Genomic DNA, 24,110 nt, shown 5'->3' on the forward strand with positions numbered 1-24,110 from the left:
TTCGCTTTCTGGGGTACTCCAGAAGGTGATCTGGTCCATCTGATGAGTGTATGCAGCAGTTACTGGAGAAAGTTAGGCGTCATAGAGTCAATGTCGATGGCAATGTCTGTACTGTCATGGTAACCACTTCGGTTCTTGAGGTAATTTATTTTTTCCTTTCATCTACTGCAGCTGAAGCATGGAAATTCTGTAATCTTTACAACATAGGCATGTGCAATTTATAAGCACAAAGACAATTAACTTAAAGCACACGCAGATTATCAAGTTGTCTACTTTATTTGTTTTTCTGCTTTTGTCTGTTGGCCATATATCCTTTACTCCTTTCTCTTCTCCTCATAAATTTAATTTAATTGTCTCAGAAAAACAAATATGATAGTTTTTTATATTATATAATAGGTTTACCATGAGTAGCAGAAATAGACAATAACTGATATCTTATACAAATCTGAGGCAATTTGCTCCAATTTATATTATCATTGATGTGGTCATCAATAACTGATCTTATACAAATCTCATCACTGATTATGTTTTGCAGCGGTTACAATGTGATGCAATCACTGCTTCTCAAACCTGACTGAGGGGCTAATGGCTCCATAAGAAGGTCTTGTCAGTGCTAATGCTATGATTACTAAACAATTTTGCTATAAAAAAACCCAAGATACACACACTCAAAACATTTATAGTTGAATTTTGGGTGTGTTTCAATAGTTTGGGTTTTTTTATAAATACCTAGGATTGGGTTTATTTATAAATTTTTATATAAAATCCAAAATATACCAATCCCAAGAAGTGGACATGAACATCTAGATCTTTATTCATTTAATTTTTTTTTCTTTTTTCTTTTTGGAATTGCAATACGTTTTGAAGGTTCAATCCTTCTGTATTTAGTTTGTTTTTATAAAATTTTTAACATTATTTTTGAACCTCACAATTCACATGTAAAAACAGTAGAGAGGTAAAAAACAGAAATAAAGTGGAATGCTGTTCTTTTTTTGGTAACCTTGATGTTCCTGAATCTTCCAGTTCTCCATCTATTCTAGATGTGTTCATGGTGGTTCTAATCATTCTGCAAAAGTAGAGCTAGCCAATGGTTGTACAGGTCAAAGGGAAACTGGGAAGTCTGCAAAGAAACCTGGTGAGTTATTGTTGCATCTGTACTTTTTCCACTGGAAATCTCTCTTTGTTTTTTACTTTATGAGTTTATTAGTAGCATTACAATCATTTTGATGTGCTAGATAAAGGAAGGACTGCAAAGGAGGAGGCACGTGAGTTACAACTTAGGGAGAGAAGGCATCCATACATGAGAGGGTCCGAGAAATATACAGAAAAATCTATCTTCCATACTTAAAGCACTTGGGGAAATGTCCATTGCTAATCCTATTTTCGCACACACTCAGCTTCCTTCCCTGATATGTTCTAGGAGCCTGAACTTGTGGAATGTTTCTTATTTCTATTTAACTAGTTTATTAAGATACTGAATATCTTTTTATCATTTTTGGATTCTTGTCTTTCTCCAGCTTGTTATGTCTTTCTCCAGCTTGTTATCTCTTCCATCCATTTTTCTTATTTACTAGTTATTCACTAAAGAAATAATAATTAAAACATAATTACTATTGAAAGGTAATTAAATAAGGCTAAGATATTATTTAATTACTACAAATAAAATTTAAAATAAAAATTTATTGACCTAAAGATGCTAAGTTTATATTTATTTTTTATATTGCTATATTTAAAGAGTATTACGAATAGAAACTTTTAACAATATCGCTGCTCGGCTATATGCTTTAAATAGAATGTTTTCAATATATAGCCGCGCGGCTATACTCTGTAAAGTAGAAAATTTAAAGCGTCTAGCCGCGTGGCTATACCGGTTAAATAGTATAGCCGCTCGGCTATACTCTATAAATGGAATATTTAAAAGTACAGCCACGCGTTGATACGCTTTAATTATCAGTTATGTTTTAATTATTGTTTACTTAGTGAATAATTAGTGTTTAAATATTTTATTAAGGAACAAAAATTACAAAAATAGTTACTATTTATTAAGTAATATGATTTATGAAGTTAATTAAAATATTTAATACTAATATTTCAATAAAAATATAATAATTAAAATATAATTACAAATGAAAGTAATTAAATAAGGCTAATATATTATTTAAAAGTATTTATGTTTTAATTATCTTAGACTTTTTAAATTACTTTAACCAGTAAGGGTTTCGTTTCCTTTTTTTTTTGGGTAAGAGGGGGGGCTAAAAGCCCAAACCAAACAGACTACAAAACAGTAAGGCTATCCTTCTTGTCATCATGCTAACATGGCAGAGGCACCAATCGCCATAGAAATCCATGCCCCTTGTGTCATCAACTATCGAGATTCAAGGTTAATCGTGATATTGGACAAGCCGACAAGGCCACAAGGCCATGGGGCTCAACCTACACCACACACTAAGACTCTATAATTACATGATCCTTCTATAATTACTTTCACGTGAGTGTGATAATATTATTTTAATGTTTAACATTTTATCTTTATTTATAGAGAATTCTTGTAGAATATAAATTCTTATTTTCTTCATAGACTATTATTTGATATCTTTGGTTTTCTGTTTTTTCAGTATAAATGATAGTCTGTAAGGGGTAGGGTTCTCTCACACAAACAACTAAGATGTTATGGAGGTTCAACTTGAGACTTTTAGTCTGCAAGTTAATACTCATTTTCACTCAATTAGACCCCGTTCTTTTAAAATACAGTGTTTGTGTTTTGAAATTTTTCTTAAATAAGGCAATTTTGAGTTATTATAATTTTGAACCATAAAAACCTTTATTTTATTGCCTCGTTAGTTGGCAGGAGAAGGGATTTGGGAATAACAATTGATTTGCTTTTTCTATGTTTGTTAAGTCCAAACTTGGAAAATGATTTCCTCTACTCGTTGGAAAAATAAGAGTGAAAATAAGAGCATGGCTTGGCTTTTTAAGGAGGAACTCCTTAATATGACATGTGTCAAAATCATATTAGTTATGAAGAGGAACTCCTCCTCAATCTTGAAGAGCCAAGCTTTTTCCAGAAAATAAAACCCACGAGAAACACAGACAAGCATTAATTACACTATTTTAAAACCAATCTGCTCCTATTAACAATTGAAAATACCAAGGCAAGCGCTAAATTTATTGTATAGTCAAATTTAAGGGGTATAATTTTAAAACTAAACAAAGTGTGTTTCCAATTTCTCCACAAATCAAACATGTGAAATAAAATAAAATGACATTTCCCAATTATTTTTCCAGTACTACCAAACATGAAAATCAATATTCAATTTCCCGTCCCCTCTTGACTTCTACTTAATTCCTTTACGTGGACTAAACATGACCTATATATATAGATAGCAAGAAAATAAAAATAAACATTATCCACATACCTATACCTTATACCTCTATTGTAAAAATCAAAAATCAAGATCATGATGACTGATATGCAGTTGCAAATCTCAAAAAAAAAAAAAAAAAAATCACAATCCTTGGTCTAAAATAAGGGCTACAACTTCCAAACATGTCAAACACTCACACAGTATACACAATCACAAAGCAAGGAAGCACAGCCCTCGGATTAAACACCAAGAGCTCCTCCTCATCCATCCTCGTGTGGGCCCCACTCCCTCCTCTCCCCACCACCGAGTCAAACCCGCCGCCCTCCTTGTCCACGTCATGCAGATCCTCCTCCGAGTCACACCCGACCCGACCCGCCACGACCCGACAAACGAGCATGGCACGTTTCACGTTCATGAACTCAAACTCCTCCTCGATGTCCTCCGGGATCGCCACGTGTGCCCTGGAGCTACTCGACAGCGTGGAAATGCCGTCCAACTTGGGTGAGAATCCGGATTTAATAATCCCGCAGACGCTACAGTACTCGCGATTACAAATCCCGGAATTCCCGTTGAGTCCCAAATCGCACACGAAAGTCGAGCAGTGAAATCGGAGAAGCTCGTTCCCGTCGGCGATGCACCGCTCGTCCCTCCTCCGAACTGCGCCATTTCGCACCGCTTTGCACTTCACGGCCTCTCTGTACTCCTCGAACCTCGACAGGATTTTTTCGCTGTTGTGGATCTTCAAGATCCGGCGAATTTCGGGGGCTTTTCGGGTATCGGTCCAGCCGGTTTTGAAAATGATCCGGACGATGTTTTTGCCCGAGTCTCCGTCGATGAGCTCCGAAACGGCATGGCGGGTCGCTTGGTGGTTGTCGAGAGTCTCGGGTTTCGGGAAGATTTCGCCGCAGGCGGTGCAGGGGAAGATATCGTTTCGGAGAGGGAAGAAGGGGTGGGAAGCGGCCGAAATATCGGATTCAGGGAAGGAGCCAGATGGGTATTTGGAGTCCGGGTCGGGTTCGACGAGGGAGACGATGGAGTGGTGGGAGGAGCGAGGAGGCGTGGAGAGGTGGGATTGGATGATGTTGGTGCAGGTGATCTTGCAGGTTCTTGGGGAGGTGAAGATGCGCTTGAGATAGGACCAGGAGGCTGTGAGGGCTTTTTGGGGTTTAAGGGTGGGTTTAGATAGAAGGGAAGAGAGCTTGTGTTTTTTGGTTGGAGGGTGGTGGTTGTTGGTGGTGAAAGTGAAGCAGCCAAGGTGGAGGAGGAGGATGAAGAGAGAGAGGAACTTGTGGAAGAGTGTCGATATGTTGGCCATTAGGGTAAAGGGAGTGAGAGACGAACTATCAAGCTATAGGGTTAGACATGAAGGTGGAGAACAGGTGAGTAGGAATGAGATGAGAGAGAGAGAGCAATGATGGAGGAAGAAGAAGAGAGAGGATCATGAAAGGGGGAGAAGATGGAGAGAAGAGGAGGAGGAGGGTGGGGCATGGGAGCAGTGGAAGAAGAAGAATAAAGCTAAAAGAGATTAAGAGTGGGTGGAAGGCAACTTCATGGCATCTCTTTGTCTGCTGCCTCTAGCTATGCTCTTAGTCTTATGTAATGTGGCTAGCTATATATTATTATTATTATTCTTGTGGAGAGTTTTTGAGTGAGAATATCGCTTTGCGTTTTTATGAATCATGAGATTGTATAGTTTGTTACAGTATTATATATCTGTTACTATGTATTGAAGAAGACGGTTAATATTGCATATTATTACCGTTAACCGAATATAATTGTCTTCCATTTTAAGATAATCATCCATGCTTGAAGTCCTTTGATGTTGAATGAAAAAATTATATATATATATATATATCACATTTACATCACTTTTTGCCGAAAACATCCGCATCCCTCAAATACGCAAAAGATATATAAAAGTGGTTTTACACCCTCGAATTTACACTTTCCACTGATAATGCCTTAATAATAACAATATTCAATGAACTTTGATCAATAATCTAAATCTTAGTAACGAAAGGTAAATTTGTTGTCTACAAATCACATGCAATGTAGTTATTAAACGTTGAGTATTTCATACTTCTAGTTTTTTCATATATTTTGAGTCCATTGTGAATGTTATATTTACAAGTCTTCACATTTACGACGCATTTTGGTCATAATAATTAACATTTGAATTATTATTTTTAATGGCTATAAATATTTTGTGCTCTTATGATTCAGGAAGGCATGCTTTTGTTTGGCCAGAACATGATGCACGCACTCGAACACACCGCAGGTATCACATGGATCTTACCTTTAACCATAATTTCATATTTAATTATGGCCAAATAAAAGCTATAATGAAATTAATATCTCATCTCATGTCAAGCGATCGACAATCCAAAACCCTTGACATGCAGTCTTCTCACAGCAATATCTCTGGAGAAATTAAAGAATTATTTTCGACCAGTTGAAACTCCTAGATGTGATACTGTGTTTGGACGTGGTGGTTCCACACGTGCAAGGGCCAAAACCCTTTTCTGTGAAAGACAAGACATGAACCAAAAACATGACACATGATTTTTGTCTAATTGCAGGTTTGTTTTATTTTTATGGCTAGCTAACTTCGAGGGAATTACTTAATAAATCAAAATTTGTTTTAGTGCTTCACAGAATCGATTCTTTCTACTGCTGGCCATGCATTTTGGAGACATATGCTTCTGATTTTCTTTTTTCGTTTTCAGGAATCAACCACACTACCATATGTTAATTAAACTACTCTTTTACCCCCTCTCTTTGGACGCTGCTAATTAAAGTCTAATTAGATGGTTAGGTATTAACTTAGGGTTTGGATAACTATATATCATAACTGACTAGTAAGATCAAATAAGATAAGCATACATACCCCTTCTCCATATCCCATTTTATACACAACTTTGTAGTAAATAGTATTAATGCCATTATTTCGAGAATGATGTAGGACTAAATATGAGTATTTATCTTTACATTCACGGTAAAAGTCTGACTATTCATTATTCTTTCAATAATAAAAATAAGAAAATGTACAACATTTGGTGTTTTGAGTAATACTAAGGTTTTAGTGAAGCTTTAATCCCTAACCAGAAAAACATTAAGGGAAAAAGAAAAAGAAAAATATAATTCCGATGGATTCAAACAAGTAGGAGATCTACTATGTCGTGATATATTGGTGCCAAATCTCATCAAGATGCCCCCAAATGGTCCTCATTATTTAATTGTGGGCTCTAGCCTATACAATAGTTTAATGTGGGCCAAGTGGCCCACTTGAGGACCAGGCCGAGCTTCTTGGTGGGCCAATATGATTCAGATGAATGTTATGCTCAAATCTCCTTGTCTCTCATGAGTCATGACACGTCACAGGCCCCACTTCTTCAATTATGGTATGAGGTAATTATCGTAGCCAAATGACCCTGCCTTATTAAGAAATTACAGAATTTACCACAATTGTGAAGTTTTTTTTAAGGTTAGTTTGGGAAACTGAAAAAAGTTAACCTTCTTGATTTTTACGCGGAATTAGTGAATATTTATTTTTCTGATATTTGAGTGCTTCTATTACCGCCTGAATACACACTCATTTCTCACCCTTCATTTAACTCTTTTCATAAAAAGATTCAAGTTTTTTTTTTTTTTTTTTTGTGTGTGGAGAGAATCTCGACGGAAACGAGGGAAATTTTATTGATAAAATGAAAAATTACAACAGGGGACAACACGCCTGACTTCGACTCAACAAATCATATAATAGGACTTCCTGAATAAGATTAGGATACCTCAAATTAAATAAAGTTGTCCACATTATGCAGACCAAATTAAGCAAGTCGGTGTGCAACACTATTTTTTTAATTTTTTTTTTAAACATGGTCGAGTGAGCATTTTTTAGGATAGTATCTTGAATTATAAATTTATAGGTTAGTTCGACTGTTTTTTTATAAATATATTCTAGGATTTGGTTTATTTATAAATTTGTAATATTATTTTTCTTTATTAGGAAGCAAGTTAATGAGTGAGATTGACTTTGACCATATTGTTGACTTTACAAGAAGCAAAACACACCACCAGACTAAAGGGGAATAGGAAAAATGAACAATCAATTGGCCGTTAATAAAGAAAAAGAGAAAAAAGAAGCTCTGTTTGCCTTTCTCTTTTGGTAAAGCTTTTCTATTTGCGTAACAAAGAAAAGCTTTTTCTATTTTGACCGTGTATTTTCTTTATCCTTTTTCACCTGTCGCCCAGCCCACGAGAAAGCTGCCGACATTGATTTACTTTTAGATTAGTGGGTAATGATGGTGTGTATTAGTCTACATAATTTATGGAATATATTGGTGACCACATATGTCACTTTGGCATCTTGGAATTTTCTTCGGGTGTGCGCTTAATACAATTTCATTACGTAATGTTGTTACTTCACATGCTAATGTTAATCATGTGATGCACTAAACTATCTTATCACCTCCGGCCATGTCCTTGTCAGTATCACTGAATATGAAGTATGTGGAGTATCAATCAAAGTTTTGTGAGTGACCCATTTGATGGACACACTTATATTCTCATTGTGGGGGGTGTGGGGTGTTGGTTAGAAATTAGAATTGAGGATCATCATTCATGATCATATGCATTAGCAAATTTTCCGATTCTTCTAATCTTTGTTTTTGGTTTTATATATTTAATTTAATGTGGTGTGGTGGGATCAAAGCTCAAAAGTCTTTTGTCGAAAGCTGAATGAATCTTTAGCGGTAAGTTTTCAGTTTCCACATCAAAAGGCTTTAACCTTCTGAGTCCAATTGCCTTGCATGATTGATGCACAAAGTATTTGGCTTTATATTTCCATGTGACTCATGATTGCTTTGCTATCCTATTACAGATGTACAAGAACCTCTCAGCATATGAATAACCTAGTTTAGGGTTTATATGAAACGCGGTGTATATTTTTATGTGTTTGTCTTTTTCTCACGTGAATAACAGGTAAAATAAAGTGTATATTCTTATGTGTTTGTCTCTCTCCTCACGCGAATGTCATGTGAAGAAAGCGACATACACTACATTTCATGTGAGTCTCTTTCTCTCTCCCAGTTTATGCATCTTGGTGTGTAAGATATGGTGGCTAAGTGACCCACAGTGTTGAATTGGTTCAGTTCTTTCCAAGAGTTATAATTGTTATTTCTACAAGAGAAGAGGGACACAATAAAAAAAAAACGAATAGAAATGATTCATAGAACAAAGATTGGACCTGCTTTGGTGTCATGGTGGGCTAGATGTACTGCTTTTGCAGAAGAAGAAAAAAAGTGATATATGTGGAGGGAATACTGCCTGGCTCCCTATTTGTAAGGAGACATAACATACATACAGAAATAATTTGAGTTCAATATAAATATTCCTTAAAACTATTAAAAGAAATTTCTCCACATGCATCAAATTGTGATTTGTCAAGAAGGAGGTACGTCATTCGGAACTTTTAAAATAAAAACGATACTGCTCTAAGGGCTAATTTTACTACTTTCCCACCTATCTCAATATGAGTAGAAGAAGAGCTTATGAGCCCTTTAATAGTTGGCTTTCTTCTCTCCCATGATAAATGTTTGGTGAGATTTCAATGATCTACATTGAATTTGGCCCCAGAGAAAGGATAAAAAATCTGTATAAAATAGTGTATATGAGGCTGTTTTACGCATTATAAGCTTTGCAATTTCAATTCTATACTTTTGCTTTCTCAATTTCTGCTGCTAAGTTTTGTGTATTTTTTTTAAACTTATGGTTGGATTCTCTTCTAAATCTCGAGTCCCACAACTGTTGTAAACAAGCAGATTGTTTTGGGTTACACATGACCATCTTGCCGGTTCAAAGCTTTGCTTGGGTTGACGTATTTGGAATTAAGTTAGATCAATAGTTGAATTTTTTAAAAATAAAAATAGAGGAATTAGGCGAGATTAACTCCTCAAATCAAATCACATGATGCAAAAACAATGGTTGATGATCACATGCTCTACAATAGGGCACATATCAACAGTCGTGATACGGTATTTGTTAGCTGAAATCCCATTATGAGGGTGGGTAAAAATGTTTAGGACCCAAAGCTAAATTACAAGTTATAGTATGAACTACAAGGAGATGGGGGGTTTCTTCAACATACATTATCAAAATATCAGGGGAGTTTGAACTTGAGACCATTGGTCTGCAAGTAAAGCTCTTTTTCATTAGGCTAAACTCCGTTGGCTAAAAAACAGAAAAGTTTAAGAAGTAAAGAAAAAAGAATAAAAAAATAAAGAATAACGTGATTGAATTATGGACCGACATTATTTGATCCTTTTTGGGCTTAATTTCAAATGATAGAAGGCAAGTTAGAAATAGAATGGCCCAAGCCCAGCCCAATTTCTCTAATAAGGCCTCACTGAGAACAGTATTAAAATAATAATTCCAATTCAATTTTCAGTTAATTACCCGCCAACCCGAAAAAAGCGGAAAAACCGTCGTCCTCTTACCCTTACCCGCAACGACGCAATCCCTTCCGTGCAACCGCCACGTGTTATTAACTATAGCCAATGCACATAAATATCCCTCCACATTTCTCTTCTCCGAAATCTTACCCCAAAGCTTATACCATGCGTGTTTCGCTGCGAAGAAGCTCTGAATACTGAGCTGCGAGTGAGTGACTCAGTGAGTCGTTTCATGCGCTCGTACAAACCATGAACGCCAGATCTCTTATTTACTCCTTCTCCCACAAGCCCCACATCCCGCCCACCGATATTTCGGCCCCCAAGAGAAGTTTATGCCCCGATTCCAGACGCCATACCCCGTTTCCGTTTCGGGTACAGATTCAGAACCGGGAACACTACTGGGTTCTTCGGGTTTCGGGCAGGGACTCTGGTGGTGGTAAGAGGAGAGGTGGGAAGGTGTTTGCGGATGTTAAATCGGAGGCGTACGATATATCGGAATCGGTGGATAAGTTTGAGAAGGGGCTGAACGATGTCCCTTCGGGGAAGGAGGAGGAATTGGAAGAGGAGCCTTTGGCTGTGGCTGAGGCTTCGTGGTTAGAACAGTTCCCGAAACGATGGGTCATCGTCGTTTTGTGTTTTTCGGCTTTCCTTCTTTGCAACATGGACAGAGTAAGCTTAAAGCTTTTGTTACCAAAAAAAAAAGAGCTTAAAGCTTTAATGCTTGTACAGCTTCAAAATGGGACATGGAGCAGGAAACTTAATTATAGAGCAATAAAAAAGTTATTTTTTCTGAATTATGGCAGGTAAATATGAGCATTGCCATACTTCCCATGTCAGCAGAGTACAATTGGAACCCAGGAACTGTGGGTTTGATACAGTCTTCTTTTTTCTGGGGCTACCTCCTCACTCAGGTTAATTACATTACCTTTTTTTTCATTCTTCAAATGAACATATAGGCCATGGAGAAGTTAAAGCCTTTTGCTTTGTAACAGTGTTAATTTAATGTGTGACACATTCCTTGTGGGCCATGGAGAATATTAATACTTAGATGGTTTTATGGGTTTTATCTGTTCTTTTAAACTTATAATTAAGAGTTGCAGATTGCTGGTGGCATTTGGGCAGACACAGTAGGTGGGAAGCAGGTCTTGGCATTTGGAGTCATTTGGTGGTCCATTGCTACTATTCTTACTCCTGTTGCTGCTAAAGTCGGATTGCCTTTCCTACTTGTTGTTCGTGCTTTCATGGGGATTGGTGAGGTTGGACTTCTAAATTTACTATGACTATTTGGTAATTTTTGCTAATTGCTAATTACTATGATGCCTATTTGTTACTTGGAACAACAGGGCACTGAATGTGTTCTTGCTTATTTAGTATGCTTTTGTTTTCAGGGTGTTGCTATGCCTGCAATGAATAATATTCTGTCAAAATGGATTCCTGTAGCAGAGAGAAGTAGATCTTTGGCTCTGGTTTACAGTGGGATGTACCTTGGATCAGTGACTGGCTTGGCCTTTTCACCATTTCTAATACATCAATTTGGATGGCCATCAGTTTTTTACTCCTTTGGTTCTCTTGGGACTGTCTGGTTTGCTGTATGGATAAGCAAGGTGATTGAACTTTACCGCCGTTATTGAATTAGTATGGTTTTTCATGAAACATGTTACTTTTGCAACCTAAGTTAGGATTTTTCATTGTAATTTGTAATCTATGTCATCAATCAATTTTTTATTTACTGATGTGTATGTTTTATCTTTGATGTGTTTTCGGGGTTCTTGCTATAGGCACACAGTTCACCTCTTGAGGATCCTGAGCTTCGACCTGCAGAGAAGAAGCTAATTCTTGCCAGCAGTGTTTCCAAGGAGCCTGTTAAAGAGATCCCTTGGAAATTAATTTTGTCAAAAGCACCTGTTTGGGCCCTGATAGTGTCTCACTTCTGTCATAATTGGGGAACGTTTATTCTTCTTACATGGATGCCTACATACTATAACCAAGTAAGTCATTGTTGCTTGCATTTATTCTTCTGAAATTGCATGTTGAGTACTGATTTTATAATCAATCCCACTACTAGGTGCTGAAGTTCAATCTTACAGAATCAGGGCTTTTCTGCGTCCTACCCTGGCTTACAATGGCATTTTCTGCAAACCTTGGAGGGTGGATTGCAGACACACTTGTGAGCAAGGGTTTCTCGGTGACGAGGGTTCGTAAGGTATTCTCATTCTCTAATGTGTTATGTACATCAAATTTTTTCTTTTTCTAAATGAATATTATTTGAGAACAATTTTCCAATATAGAAACCATATTTTTGTAACTGATCAACTGTCTGTATTGCTGACCTAATCGACATTGCCCCTTGCAGATTATGCAAACAATTGGGTTTCTTGGACCTGCTTTCTTCCTCACTCAGTTGAGCCATATTAATTCTCCTGCAATGGCTGTTCTATGTATGGCATGCAGTCAGGTATGATTCTTGCAGTACATGGAATGAGAAAAATAAATATATGTTCCTCTTCCTTCTTTTGGAAGCTTTATACAATTGCTTAACAGTTCTTTTGTTCATTTTATTATTTTCTATCTTTTAGCTAACTGGTTTTTGTTTCTCTTGCTTAAATAGGGAACTGATGCATTCTCACAATCTGGTCTATATTCAAACCATCAAGATATTGCTCCACGATATTCTGTGAGTATTGGCTTTAGTTTCTGATTTGGCTTGCATATATGGAAATTTCTTCTGTGTAATTAGACATCTTACTGAGTTCAAAGTACATAAGCCCATCAATCACGTGCCAATGCATGCTTTCTGATTGTAGAGGAATTCTAGATGCTAAACAGATGGGTCTAATTTTCTTGTTCAAATTGTTTCTCAGGGTGTCTTGCTTGGTCTGTCCAATACTGCAGGAGTGCTTGCCGGCGTCTTTGGAACGGCATCGACTGGCTACATCTTGCAACATGGTTAGTGCCCATCTACTGCAATTCTTAGTTGCTAGTAAGCCAATTACTGAACTATATGGTTAACTGATTGAAGTTTGAATCCACTTTTATGCTTCTGTTGCATAAAAATTGAATTAACCTGGTTTACTTTTGTGACACTATTTTCATGCATTGCCTCACATTGGACAATCACATTTTATTTGTATACATAAACATCAGAGCATAGCACTCATTAGAATATAAATTCTGTTGACTAGCCAAAAACTTGTAGCTGCTTGTAGAAACTTTTGACTCAAATTGTCCTAGCTAGCTAGCTATTTTCATTTTCAGGCATAAGTAGAGATCAAATTGTCCTCATTTTTTTGGCCTTGTGGGCATCACATCAAGCTGTAATGTTCAAGCAAACAAGCTGATTCTGATATTCCTCTCTTTCCACATTGACATTTCTCAGGTTCTTGGGATGACGTATTCAAGGTCTCAGTAGGCCTTTATCTGTTTGGAACTGTTGTCTGGAATCTTTTCTCCACCGGTGAGAAGATCATAGAATAATCCATGGATGACTTGATCCTTACTAATCGTCCGGCAGCACTTCAATCCTGAAATAATATAGAAGAGAGGTACTTTAAAGGAGAGAAGTAGCAGAATGCCAAGAAATTCAATTTGGAAGGAAAGCAGTATCATATTGCTGAGATTCTTGGACTTGAAGAATTGTTCAAAGATTTTGACATGGGGCTAAAAAGTAGAAGAGTAAAGGCTATTGCTTATTGGTTCCCGGCAGAATTTGAAGTTTGATAAATTGGTAGCATTTTCATACCATTTTCTTGAATGATGATAGTACATAGCAAAAATGACCACAACACAGCCCCTCTGTAAATGTTATATCAAAAGACTAACATTTCAAATTTGTGGTTATGAAGCAATATGTTGTATGCATATGCATTTCCCATTAATATACATTTTCTGACAGCCAAGGCTTCATTCTTCTACATTGGTATTGAATTTAATCATCATCATACGAGTTGCACAATTACATCACAAATTGACCTTGTAAATTTGTAGTCCGCCTACATTGTCCATATTAAAATGCGCAACTTTAATGTTTCACCACGTTGTTAATCGTATCTCTCACAGAAATGAGATCCATGTAGGACTTACTTGTGTAAACAAGTGTCACCTCTATAATACGTATTCCGAAATCTGCCTAATGCTCATAGCAGTATGATACAAATAGTTATATTCTATTAAGATAAATGTAAATCAAAACATAAGCGCTCACAAAATATAAAGAGAAGATGAAAATGTGATAGGAATTGAACTTGAAATTAATTAAGCATTCTAATCACACCACCTATAAGGATTAAAAGAGTATACATTTAAATTTTATTGATAAGTATAAGAAAAACCCATATCAACTGATATGAAATATAATTAACAACACAAAGACATCAAATTTTCCAACTTAGATGAGCAACCATACTCATATTCAACCCACTAAACCCAGACCCACTTACCCTACCCAACAGACCAACAACAAAATGATATAATACCATATACATTTTTTTAAAATTAAAAACAAATTAAATGACTTCAATTTGTATCCCACATAGATGGCACAGTTTTGATCTTCTCTTTTTCTCAATCCCGAAAATACCCCTCCCCTTATGCTGAGGTGGCGGCGACCTCACCTGGCCCACCACCAAGCTGACGTGGATGCAAATACACCTGAAGCCCATTCTTCATGAAGAGCGTGAGAGACATCTTCTGCTGGGCACGGAAACCGGGAACCGGAGACAGCCGGTAACGCAACAGCACTGCCGAAGCTACCGACTTCATCTGCAGGTAAGCCAAGTCCTTCCCCAAACAAGTCCTCGGTCCGGCATTGAACGCCACGAACTTGTAACCGTCCTTGGGCGGTTCGAACCGGTTCCCGTCGGCCGAAATCCACCGCTCTGGTTTAAACTCCATACAGTCCTCCCCCCATATACTCTTCATCCTTCCCACCGAGTAGATCGAATACGTCACCGTCGAACCGGCTGGCACAAAAGTCCCGTCCGGCAAAACGTCGTCGTTCACAACGTACTTAAAGTCCTCCGGTACGGAAGGGTACAATCGTAAAGTCTCAGCCAGCGCGGCCTTCAAATAAACCAATTTATCGGCCTCGTCGAACACCAGGGGCTCTTCTAGCCAGAGGCGCTGATCGTCGCCACGTGTCGATTTCAGGACCGTCGAGATCTCGCCGACGATCTTCGCCTCGATTTGGGGATTGTTCATGACGAGGTTGAAGAACCAGCTGAGCGCGACGGACGACGTGTCGCGGCCGGCGAGGACGAAGTTGAGGGCGATGCGCTGGAGGACGGCGCTCGGGAAGGGATTCCCGTCGACATCGCGCTTGTTCATGAAGCGGGAGATCAGGTCGTCGGACGGCGTCGCTTTGCGCGCAACGATGGCTTCGTTCATGTAGTTCTCGACGACACGGAGGCTCTTCTCTAGCCGTCGCTCGGCTCCGAGGCCGAAGGTCTTCTGCAGTCGCCAGAGGAAAGAGGGATAGAGGAGGCGTTGGAGAGTGCTTTCGGTGGCGTTGTCGAATGCCTTGGCAAACGGGTTATCGGGTAATTCCGGTGACAGCGTTTCCGGGTCTTTGCCTGTTGAAAAAATATTAATTCAGATGTTTTTTTTGGAAAATTATAAATAATAATGTTAAGTTTATCATTCTCATTTAAAAAAAAAAAAAGAGTTTATCAAACTTTTTATTTTTAATACAGTCGATATTGGAGGAGAGAAGTTTCGAACAAAGAAAGAGATTTATTAATTTTTTATTTATTTATACAATCGATATTGAGGAAGTAGGAATTCGAACAAAAAATGTATCGCCTCTAAACAAATAATCACAAGGATAAATTAAAAAATAAATATCTAAACATTAGTGAAGATTTAGGTAAACAAGAAGGAAAAAAAGTGTAATTTAAAATCTTTTTTCTTTTTAAACATGATATGGGTGAGCTACTCAATTTTGATTTCGAACATTACCGAATGTGAGGCCGCAAATGTTGTCGAACGTCAACCGAAGCAAAAGGTCCTGTAAGTCCACCGCGATGTGATCTTTGGCCGCCTTATCCAAAATGCACCACAGCCGGGTCCTGATGGTCCGGTTCACCCACCGAGCCATGGCCTGCCTCAGCGTCCGAGTTGTGAACTCCAACGCCGCCGTTTTCCTCTGTATCAGCCACGTCTCTCCGTCGCTATTGAATATCCCTTCTCCCAAAAGATCATGAAAAGCGGCCTGCCACGTTGGCCCTTTGGGGTAATTGTCGAACCGGGTTCGGAGAATGTGCTCGATGTTTTTCGGGTTACATGTCACCGTGAACAACCCTTGCTTGCGAGCCAAGAAAGGAAGAGCGAGTGTACATGTCTGGTACGTGGAGGAACCGCCCGTGGCACGGAGGTTACTCGTGATCCAGTCATGGATTGAATTCCGGTTCATAAAGAGAACAGGAAGGCTGCCCACGAATGGCCAAACGGTCGGACCTGTGAGTTTCCGAGCCAAGAGGTAGAACCAGAAGAGATACAAAAATGTAGCACCAAACAGGGTAAAGAGAACAGGTAGGGTTTCCATGAGAGCAAGCTGGGGAGTTGGTCTTGTGGTATAGAGAGATAGAGAGAGATAGAGAGAGAATATTAGTTTAATTAGAGAGAGAGGTTGGGTGGCGGTATATAAAGAGTGAGATGAGGAGAAAGTTTTGTAGGAGGAGTTGTTGGGAATTTTGGGGCAGCATGCATGCAGGTCGCCACCAAGTTGATAGGAAATTGACTCTACGTGGAAGTATGTACACGAAAACCTTTACATGGGGTTTTATATTATTTCTAGTCGACTGAGTAGGTATGCATGTAAGATATTTCCTTATGGGGAGTGATTAATTAACCAAAACTACCCAAAAAAGAGAGGTAGGGTTTGAATTTGAACCTTTTAACTCTCTTAATTTTACTTTGGTAAGAAACTGCCACGTCCTTTGACATGTTAACGTACGCTGCCTTCATTATCCTTCATTTTTCTAATCCTTGGACGTCGTTGGCATACGATGGTTAATTTACTTAATTTAGAAAGATGAGGTTGTAAAACCCAGTTGTTTTCTAATTTTTTTATACCACATGAAAGTGGGCCTAGTATGGAGAAAGACTTCCATGAAAAATTAATAGTCTATTTTGTTATCTCAATAACGCTACGCGTGACGTATCATTATTAGACGCAAAACAATGATATTTCCTGTTGCAACTAAGTTTTTCTCCCAGAGTTGCATTTGTAGATGTTTAAGAGTTGAAAAACGAGTTATATGAAAAGAGTTGAGATCTAATCTGAACCAGATCCAAGCATCCAGATGTCGATGTTTATATTATTTGAAACTAATATATACATAATGTACTTCAAGCCCCTACTCTACTTTATTGAATGAAATGGATAACAGTTATATTTGAACAAAATTTTATAGGAAATGCAATCTTTTAATTTTAAAATTAAAGAAATTATTCACGTGATAATAGAGACAAACACATATATAACTGACAGGGAACACGCAATATATACTATATAGTAGAAGAAGTGTTTTGTTTTGATGATGATCCATCCACTGTCCACATATAATATACTGATGAAAAGTGAAAAAGGTTTTTGAGGATGGAGCAAAACAAGTAAGGTGCATTTTTCATGGTTGTTGGGAACAAATTAAGCACTCAAAGCAGTTTCTTAAATGTATGTATATGTATATCAAAGAGGGCAAGCAAGGAGCTGAACTTAATTTCTTTATTAAGAAAATAGGAAGCTCAAGCCATGCATGCAGGCCATGAGGGTAGGTGGAGATGGTTGACCCGATATGAGAAAATAGGTTTAACTTTTCAAACCTGTAAAAAAGAGTGATTTATAAGTGTGAATCAAAGGAGCGGATGAGACCTTAGAGAGACAAAAACTGAGCTGAACCGTCTCTCTTTGAACCACAAGTTCTGAGACAAGAGAGAACTTTGTCTAGAAGAGGATAACTTTGTCATCATGCACCTTTTCCCCTTTCTTGAGGCCATGGGTCGATACCAACCCATTGAATAGTACTTGTCCAAATCTCACGTTTCAGTTCAATTTGTGCAAACTTTAGGAATTAATCGCTTAAACTTTTAGTCAAATGCCAATGACCAATATATATATATATATATATATAGTATAGAACAAGATTGCTATATATACAAATTCATAGGTTATATTTGTTTTCAACTTTAATAGTGTTTACCTTGCACCTGAAATTCTGTACCCGAAGTTCTGTGTTCGATTCCCCTATCCCAACAAACACACACATTAGTTAGGATACTTATGGGCGTTATTCAATTTGGAATTTACATTGTGGGCTTCTTTTTGAGGTAGCTCTCTATATTTTTGTTAACGTTAAAATTCCTTGGACTAATTTAGGTCCAATACAATCCATCTCCACTTGGCCCATCTTTTAGCCTCCACTAAGTGCACAGGTTATGGTGCTGCCACGTGTCTCATCCACATCCACGTCCACTAACGATGAGCCCTCATCTTACAAAGTAGCCTTTTTTCCTCCTTGTGTAACAAAAAAGTTGAAAGAATGAGGATAAGACACTTGTGGAGAGCTTGTGCTACAAACACTCCCGTTCAAATCCAAGTCACCGTGCAAGAACCATCCAATGGTTCACATTCACTTTAACAACAACTAGGAGGATATATTACCCCTCCCTCCTCTTATTCACTCCAACTATTACGAACATCATACTCTTTTCCTCTGGTGCTACATTCTGCAGCCAATAAACTAAAATGGCCTCCCTCACAATGGTTTTTGCTCCGGTGGCAACCGGTAGAGCAAGTAGCCGGGTGTACGCGGCAACCGCGGCCAAGGGAGGAAGCAAAGAGGAGAAGGGTCTGCTTGATTGGATTCTTGGAGGGCTAGCAAAGGAGGACCAGCTGCTTGAGACTGATCCAATCCTCAAGAAGGTTGAGGATAAGAATGGTGCCACTAATGGTGGCCGCAAGGGCACAGTGGAGATACCGCAGAAGAAGAAGGGCGGGTTTGGAGGCCTCTTTGTCAAGAACGACTGATCAGATTCATGTGGATGATTAATTATCATAATCTGGCATTTCAGGCAGGGTTCTGTGTCTATTTGCTTTCAGTACTCATTGATCATTATGGAACATTTAAGCTGTGTTAAATTCTTCATCTCTCTCTTCGCATCTAAGTTTAATTTCATTTCAATTCATTTTTGATCAGTTGGTATAATATATATATATGTTCTGGAATAATTTAAGTTTAACATAGTGATGAGCTCATATTGTGCCATTATAATAAGCTAAGGTGCTAAATTGCCCTCTTAGCTCTTGAAATTTTAAGAACCAATAATTCCACAAGGATAGCCTTGATCCACACCGATGTCACCTCACCTCCGACGATTATTTTTGGGAGCTGATTTTCTCACTCATCTTTTGTCTACTTACACTCCATTTGTTGAAAATTTTATGTTCACACAACTCTTTTGTCCACATACACTCTCTTATATGTATAATAAAGTACTAAAAAACAAAGGAGAGCGTAAGTGGACAAAAAGGGAGCGGGAAAATTAGCACCCTTATTTTTCTGTGTTCTTACAAGGTAGACTAGTTGATCAATTGTTAACGAAAAAATTGAACCTCTACGATGTACATTTCGTTACCTCGTATAAACTAACTACTTTAAGAACTTATTTAGTCAAGAACTATAAGAAGAATCAATCTTTTAATCTAATGCATTGATCCACCAGGCCACACCAAATTACCAACAGCAAGTATACACATAGCATAGCTCTCCAATTTGGTGCACGAAACATGTGTACAATACTACAATAGACTTCAAGTTTCTTATGTTACAGACTAGTACTCGACCGATGTAACCAAAAATAGTTGGAACACAAGTTCATTGGTTTTAGGAAACCTAAGGAGAATGTCTGGCTATAGAAGTTGATCTTGAAAGAGAAGAAGAAGAGTTGATGAACTCAATGCAATCTTCTATGGCTTGTTCTCTATGAGAATCCACAGGCGCCACGAATGGCATTGATCTTCTAGATAAAGAATCCTTTCGCGAAGGTCTCGTCCTCATGGAGGTCATACCCATACATAGAGTTCCTGCCACCTTGTCAGCAAGATTTTTGAGTAATCTCATTGGTAAAAATCCTGACCATGTAGGAAACCTAAATCTAAAATTTTCTGTATACCTTCTGTCTTGGGCAACGCTCTTAGTTGAAGTGTGGTTGAAATAAAAGACTCTCTTCCTGTTGACATACTCCTTCTGGCTCATCTGGGTCTTGGCTCTTGTTGCCATTTTAAAATCGAAAGTTGAAATGAAGCAGAGGCAGAGAGAGAGAGAGAGAGAGAGAGAGAGAGAGAGAGAGAGAGGAATTGATAGAGAGCTACCAGGGTAGAAATCTTATAGTGGGTTATAAAGTGGAGAGTGTAAAGAACGTATGCGGAAGAGTGTCAAAAGGATATGCCAAAAGGGGAGATTAAGACAGTGAGAAAAGAGATTTCAAGCAGTAACCAAAGCATGATCTCTGGCTCCCCACTAATCCTTTGACCATGTGAGAGCACCTTTTTGCTTGCAAGAAGTGCAAGCATCAAAAAGTGACCCCTCCAAGGAACAAAATACCAAAAACAAATAGAAAGGACGGAAAGTAAGTATTGGCACAACAGTATTGTTCACACCAGTCATTTCTGCAGAGACTCATGTCTTCGTTCACACCGTGGTTTTATGCCCCCTCCATTTCACAATGAGAACATCGCGTGCTGCTCGGGTTTGATCTAAAATCAAATATATAAACAGAGCTTAAAATACCATCTCCGAATCGGTTGTAGGAAGAAGACTGCTTATAGTCTCAGTTTCCTCAGTTTGTATACTTTATAAATCTATCAGCACCATCTTCAAAGATGTTTCATTCAACTATTGGTAAAAGCTGATTTGTGACTACTATTAAATTTTTGGTGATAATGAGGTTGTTGTCCACCCTAGAGAGATCTGTAAAGCTATGGTCTATACATCACCTTCCAACTGGAACAGAAACAATTATCTTATGCATGGTGGTAGGACAATGGCAAACAACTTACATGTCTTTTTCTAATTGGGGTAAGTGAGTTCGTGTGGGTGGGTGATTGGAGGTGAATGCAGCAGGAGGAATGGAAAAGAAAAGAACCAAGGAAAACAAATCTCCAAAAAGTTAATTAATTGCAAAGAAAGAGGAAGGCCAAAAGGATAACTTTTGAAGATGCAAGGAGGAAGACACAAGCCAGCATTCTGCTAATGCTTTTTAAAAGATATTAGGGTAAATAGGTGAAAGTGGGGCACTAGGGCCATTGAGCTGTACATATTAGGGTTAAAAACTTAATATATGATACTTTACAGATTACACAGAGGTTTCAATGTACTAAGATGATATAAAAAATAAACAGCACTCAAGTTTTCTAAAACCCAACAGAGCATTAACACAACATGCAATAACTCTCTGGACTTAAGATGCAAAATCCTGCATCTGCTTTCTACAGAGCATGAAACTAGTCAAAAAAACTTGAAAGAAGCACAATCAATCCCTCCAAAGTTTTGCTGTCAGGGGTGTCTTCAGTCAACCATCAAGCATATTGACAACTTGAAATCAATTGCTTGATCACATACTCCAAATATATAAACAAAATATATCTTGTCATTATGTCCAAGCACACGATCCACACTCATATGACATCAAAAGCAGAGCTTTTTTAATCAGCATCCAAATGTTTACTAATAGAATGGTGCCCTACCTAATAAAGTTTCACCTCAGGAAAAAGATAAACTTAAAAGCCCAATGTTTCAAGATTGACTAAGAAGCCCCCTCCAATACCAAATATGTAATTACAGAAATCATTTAGCAGCACCCTCACCACCCCACACATAGCACTGAAACAGAATACATATACAGGGCATGGGAACAAACCAAAAAACTGATACTTTTTCCTCTTCTATAAGCTGATTGTAAATCAAAACTTTACAAGCAGAGCTTAATATACAGTCACTTGGACACCCAATCAGATACCTTGAACTCATGAAAAGAAAAATCACTGTTTATTGTTCATAACAAGCAAAACTTCTCCACCATGCCCAATGATGTAATCCAAGAATTCTCTAACCTTTTCAGTATCTTCAAAAGCCTGAGGAGCAACAAGATCACTATCCAAATTGTACCAAACCCCGTCGATCTTCCTCAATGAAACCCAATGCCTACTTTTCCAAAGCCCGGCAAACATTCTAACCGGAACATTAAGCAGAATACCCATCAAAGCATCTTCAGGCCCATCTAGATCAATCGAAGACGCTCCATTACGACGATCATGCCAAACCACATTCTTTCCCTTGTCTTCTAAAGCAGCAATTAGCACATTTATATCATAGTTTCCAGTAAGTGCATTATGATGGGGTTTAAAGAGTACAGATAAAGGTGTCCATGTTTCGTTGTTGGGTTCTTCAAGAACAAGTTTTTCAGCAATCTCATTCAAGCTTGATCGAGTAAATACATCTTTTTGCTGTTCAACATAATTGTTTTGATAAGCAGCATACACATTTAAGTATCAAATCAAATAAACACATTCAAAAATATTTGATTAAAAGGGAAAAAAAATACAAGACTGTGATACAAAATCATAGAACTAAAGCAGAATAATCGTTTTGGGCATAAATAATTAGTGGGTTCTCTTCTATTACCCTTCTTCTACGCAACCATTATGCAAAAACTAGAACAAAGAGAGGGAAAGAGAGATGGGTTTTGGAAAAGGTACCTGGAAGAGATTGTTGAGCGAGTGTAAGAGGCAAAATTGTAGCCTTTGCCGCTCGTGGTAGATTTGGGTATTAGTGTCGGTCGCCATCTTCAATTTGAAAACTTCAGTTCTTATACTAAGGGGCCGTAAGAATTCAAAGAGCGAATCACCAGGAAGAAGGTGTTTGAGTATAATTCTACGTTTTCAACCGAAAGTGGATAATTCCCAAAAAGAAAAAATTACCCCCAAAGTTTACAGCTTTGGCTGTGCAGAAACTGAACTTTATATGTCTGCAAAGTACAAAGGCAGTTTTGAATTTGGTTAGAAGTTATGAACACGTCAGAGACAGTGAAGCGGCAGATGCGGATAAGAATAAGATCAAGTGTGGTGGCGGCCCACGGGCCGTGGCCCGTCGTTTTTCTTGAGGTGTTTAGCCAATCGTTTGGAAAGCAAAAGGGGGAGATTCACTTTAGAAACACACTCAAAACTCATTTACAGCATAACAAAAAAGTTTTTAACTTATTTTAAATTACAAAACTATCATTGATTGATTTAAACAAACTCAACCCAAAACCTCATAAAAAAACTTAGAACACTCAATAGGGCGTCAAAGTAATTTAATAATTAAAATTAAATTCAATAGGTCCAATTGTTATTTTTTAGGTTCGTTTATAGAAATTAAATGATGTATGGTTTATCTATATTATTAGTGCCAAGAATGGGTATATGACTTAAGGGCTCGTTTGTGACTGCTTCTCTAGGGAGCACTTCTGCTCATAAGCGCTTTTATTATGAAGTTGTTGAAAATTTTCTAAAAAATCGAAGTGCTTCCTGAAAAAGCACTTGGGAGTGCTTCCTGAATAAGTATATGACATATGCTTCTCCATAAAGCACTTCTATAATCTACAAACACTTCTAAACTTTTATGTCAAACGCCGTTAGAAGCCCTTTTGGTTGTCATAAAGTGCTTTTAATCCTTTCAGAAACACTCCCAAATGAGCCATAAATATCTCTTTTATTTTTGGGTCTTAAAAAAAAAAAAACTGTGCATGACCACCGTAAATAAAAAACTTGTTATGAACATAGCGAATGTGGATGACCACCATAACATCCACCATATGAATAACTTGTGACATATGCACTAATTTCTATAGTTATGGGCTTGTAATTATGAGTTGTAAATGTATTATATTATATCATTGTAAGCCTATAAATAAGAGATCTTACCAATATGAAATGAACATGTTGAGTGAGCAAATTCTATTACATTTCTTTTCTCTTCTCACTATACATTTTCCCTCTAGTTTTATAACACATTATCAACATGACCTCTTGGTAGATTTTTCTTTCTTCTTATATGAGCTAGAGTCAATCACATAGTATAGAGTTTCTTTGTACTCACCATCAAACTTCATCATGCTTGTTTAAGAAAGAAAAAAAAGTTTCTTATTCTTATTACACATGAATATAATGTCATGTTTTATTTATTTGTTTGTTTATTTAATTTTAAGCATGATCTTAATTGATTACAGTTTGTTCTGATGAGTTTGTATTATACAAAATATC

At 37.6% G+C, this 24,110-nt stretch overlaps 5 protein-coding genes and 1 long non-coding RNA gene across 7 annotated transcripts; 3 read left to right on the top strand and 3 right to left on the bottom strand.

Annotated features, from left to right (window-relative positions):
• The first annotated feature begins 1,009 nt into the window (after positions 1-1,009).
• LOC148921384 (uncharacterized) lies at positions 1,010-1,508 on the top strand. The gene is made up of 2 exons (XR_016122631.1): positions 1,010-1,135; positions 1,236-1,508. It is a non-coding gene; the product is annotated as an uncharacterized LOC148921384 (long non-coding RNA).
• A 1,737-nt stretch (positions 1,509-3,245) lies between these two features.
• Positions 3,246-4,953, bottom strand: LOC103320614 (zinc finger (C2H2 type) family protein). The gene has a single exon (XM_089044942.1). It carries the CDS (start codon positions 4,678-4,680, stop codon positions 3,559-3,561), a length of 1,122 nt encoding a protein of 373 aa, XP_088901068.1. The 5' UTR covers positions 4,681-4,953; the 3' UTR covers positions 3,246-3,558.
• Positions 4,954-9,961: 5,008 nt separating this feature from the next.
• On the top strand, positions 9,962-13,725 carry PHT4;1 (phosphate transporter 4;1). Of its 2 annotated transcripts, none has more exons than XM_008222310.3 (10): positions 9,962-10,483; positions 10,618-10,725; positions 10,915-11,070; positions 11,203-11,418; positions 11,593-11,802; positions 11,880-12,017; positions 12,168-12,269; positions 12,423-12,488; positions 12,676-12,760; positions 13,191-13,725. In XM_008222310.3, exons 1-10 carry the CDS (start codon positions 10,064-10,066, stop codon positions 13,286-13,288), a joined length of 1,599 nt encoding a protein of 532 aa, XP_008220532.2. In that variant the 5' UTR covers positions 9,962-10,063; the 3' UTR covers positions 13,289-13,725. The 2 variants fall into 2 exon arrangements, with proteins under 2 accessions (XP_008220532.2, XP_088906953.1); XM_089050827.1 differs by having other exon boundaries at positions 9,963-10,483; positions 12,707-12,760.
• A 365-nt stretch (positions 13,726-14,090) lies between these two features.
• LOC103320591 (cytochrome P450 86A1) lies at positions 14,091-16,420 on the bottom strand. The gene is made up of 2 exons (XM_008222298.3): positions 15,767-16,420; positions 14,091-15,381 (listed from the first exon to the last, which is right to left on the bottom strand). Exons 1-2 carry the CDS (start codon positions 16,350-16,352, stop codon positions 14,399-14,401), a joined length of 1,569 nt encoding a protein of 522 aa, XP_008220520.2. The 5' UTR covers positions 16,353-16,420; the 3' UTR covers positions 14,091-14,398.
• A 1,951-nt stretch (positions 16,421-18,371) lies between these two features.
• On the top strand, positions 18,372-18,947 carry LOC103320580 (thylakoid soluble phosphoprotein). The gene has a single exon (XM_008222285.2). It carries the CDS (start codon positions 18,555-18,557, stop codon positions 18,834-18,836), a length of 282 nt encoding a protein of 93 aa, XP_008220507.1. The 5' UTR covers positions 18,372-18,554; the 3' UTR covers positions 18,837-18,947.
• A 2,490-nt stretch (positions 18,948-21,437) lies between these two features.
• JOSL (JOSEPHIN-like protein) lies at positions 21,438-22,857 on the bottom strand. The gene is made up of 2 exons (XM_008222273.3): positions 22,566-22,857; positions 21,438-22,313 (listed from the first exon to the last, which is right to left on the bottom strand). Exons 1-2 carry the CDS (start codon positions 22,650-22,652, stop codon positions 21,849-21,851), a joined length of 552 nt encoding a protein of 183 aa, XP_008220495.2. The 5' UTR covers positions 22,653-22,857; the 3' UTR covers positions 21,438-21,848.
• Positions 22,858-24,110: the final 1,253 nt, after the last annotated feature.

This window comes from Prunus mume, linkage group LG1, assembly GCF_029339155.1.
Source record: "Prunus mume cultivar Tortuosa linkage group LG1, ASM2933915v1, whole genome shotgun sequence".
Taxonomy (NCBI): Eukaryota; Viridiplantae; Streptophyta; class Magnoliopsida; order Rosales; family Rosaceae; genus Prunus; species Prunus mume.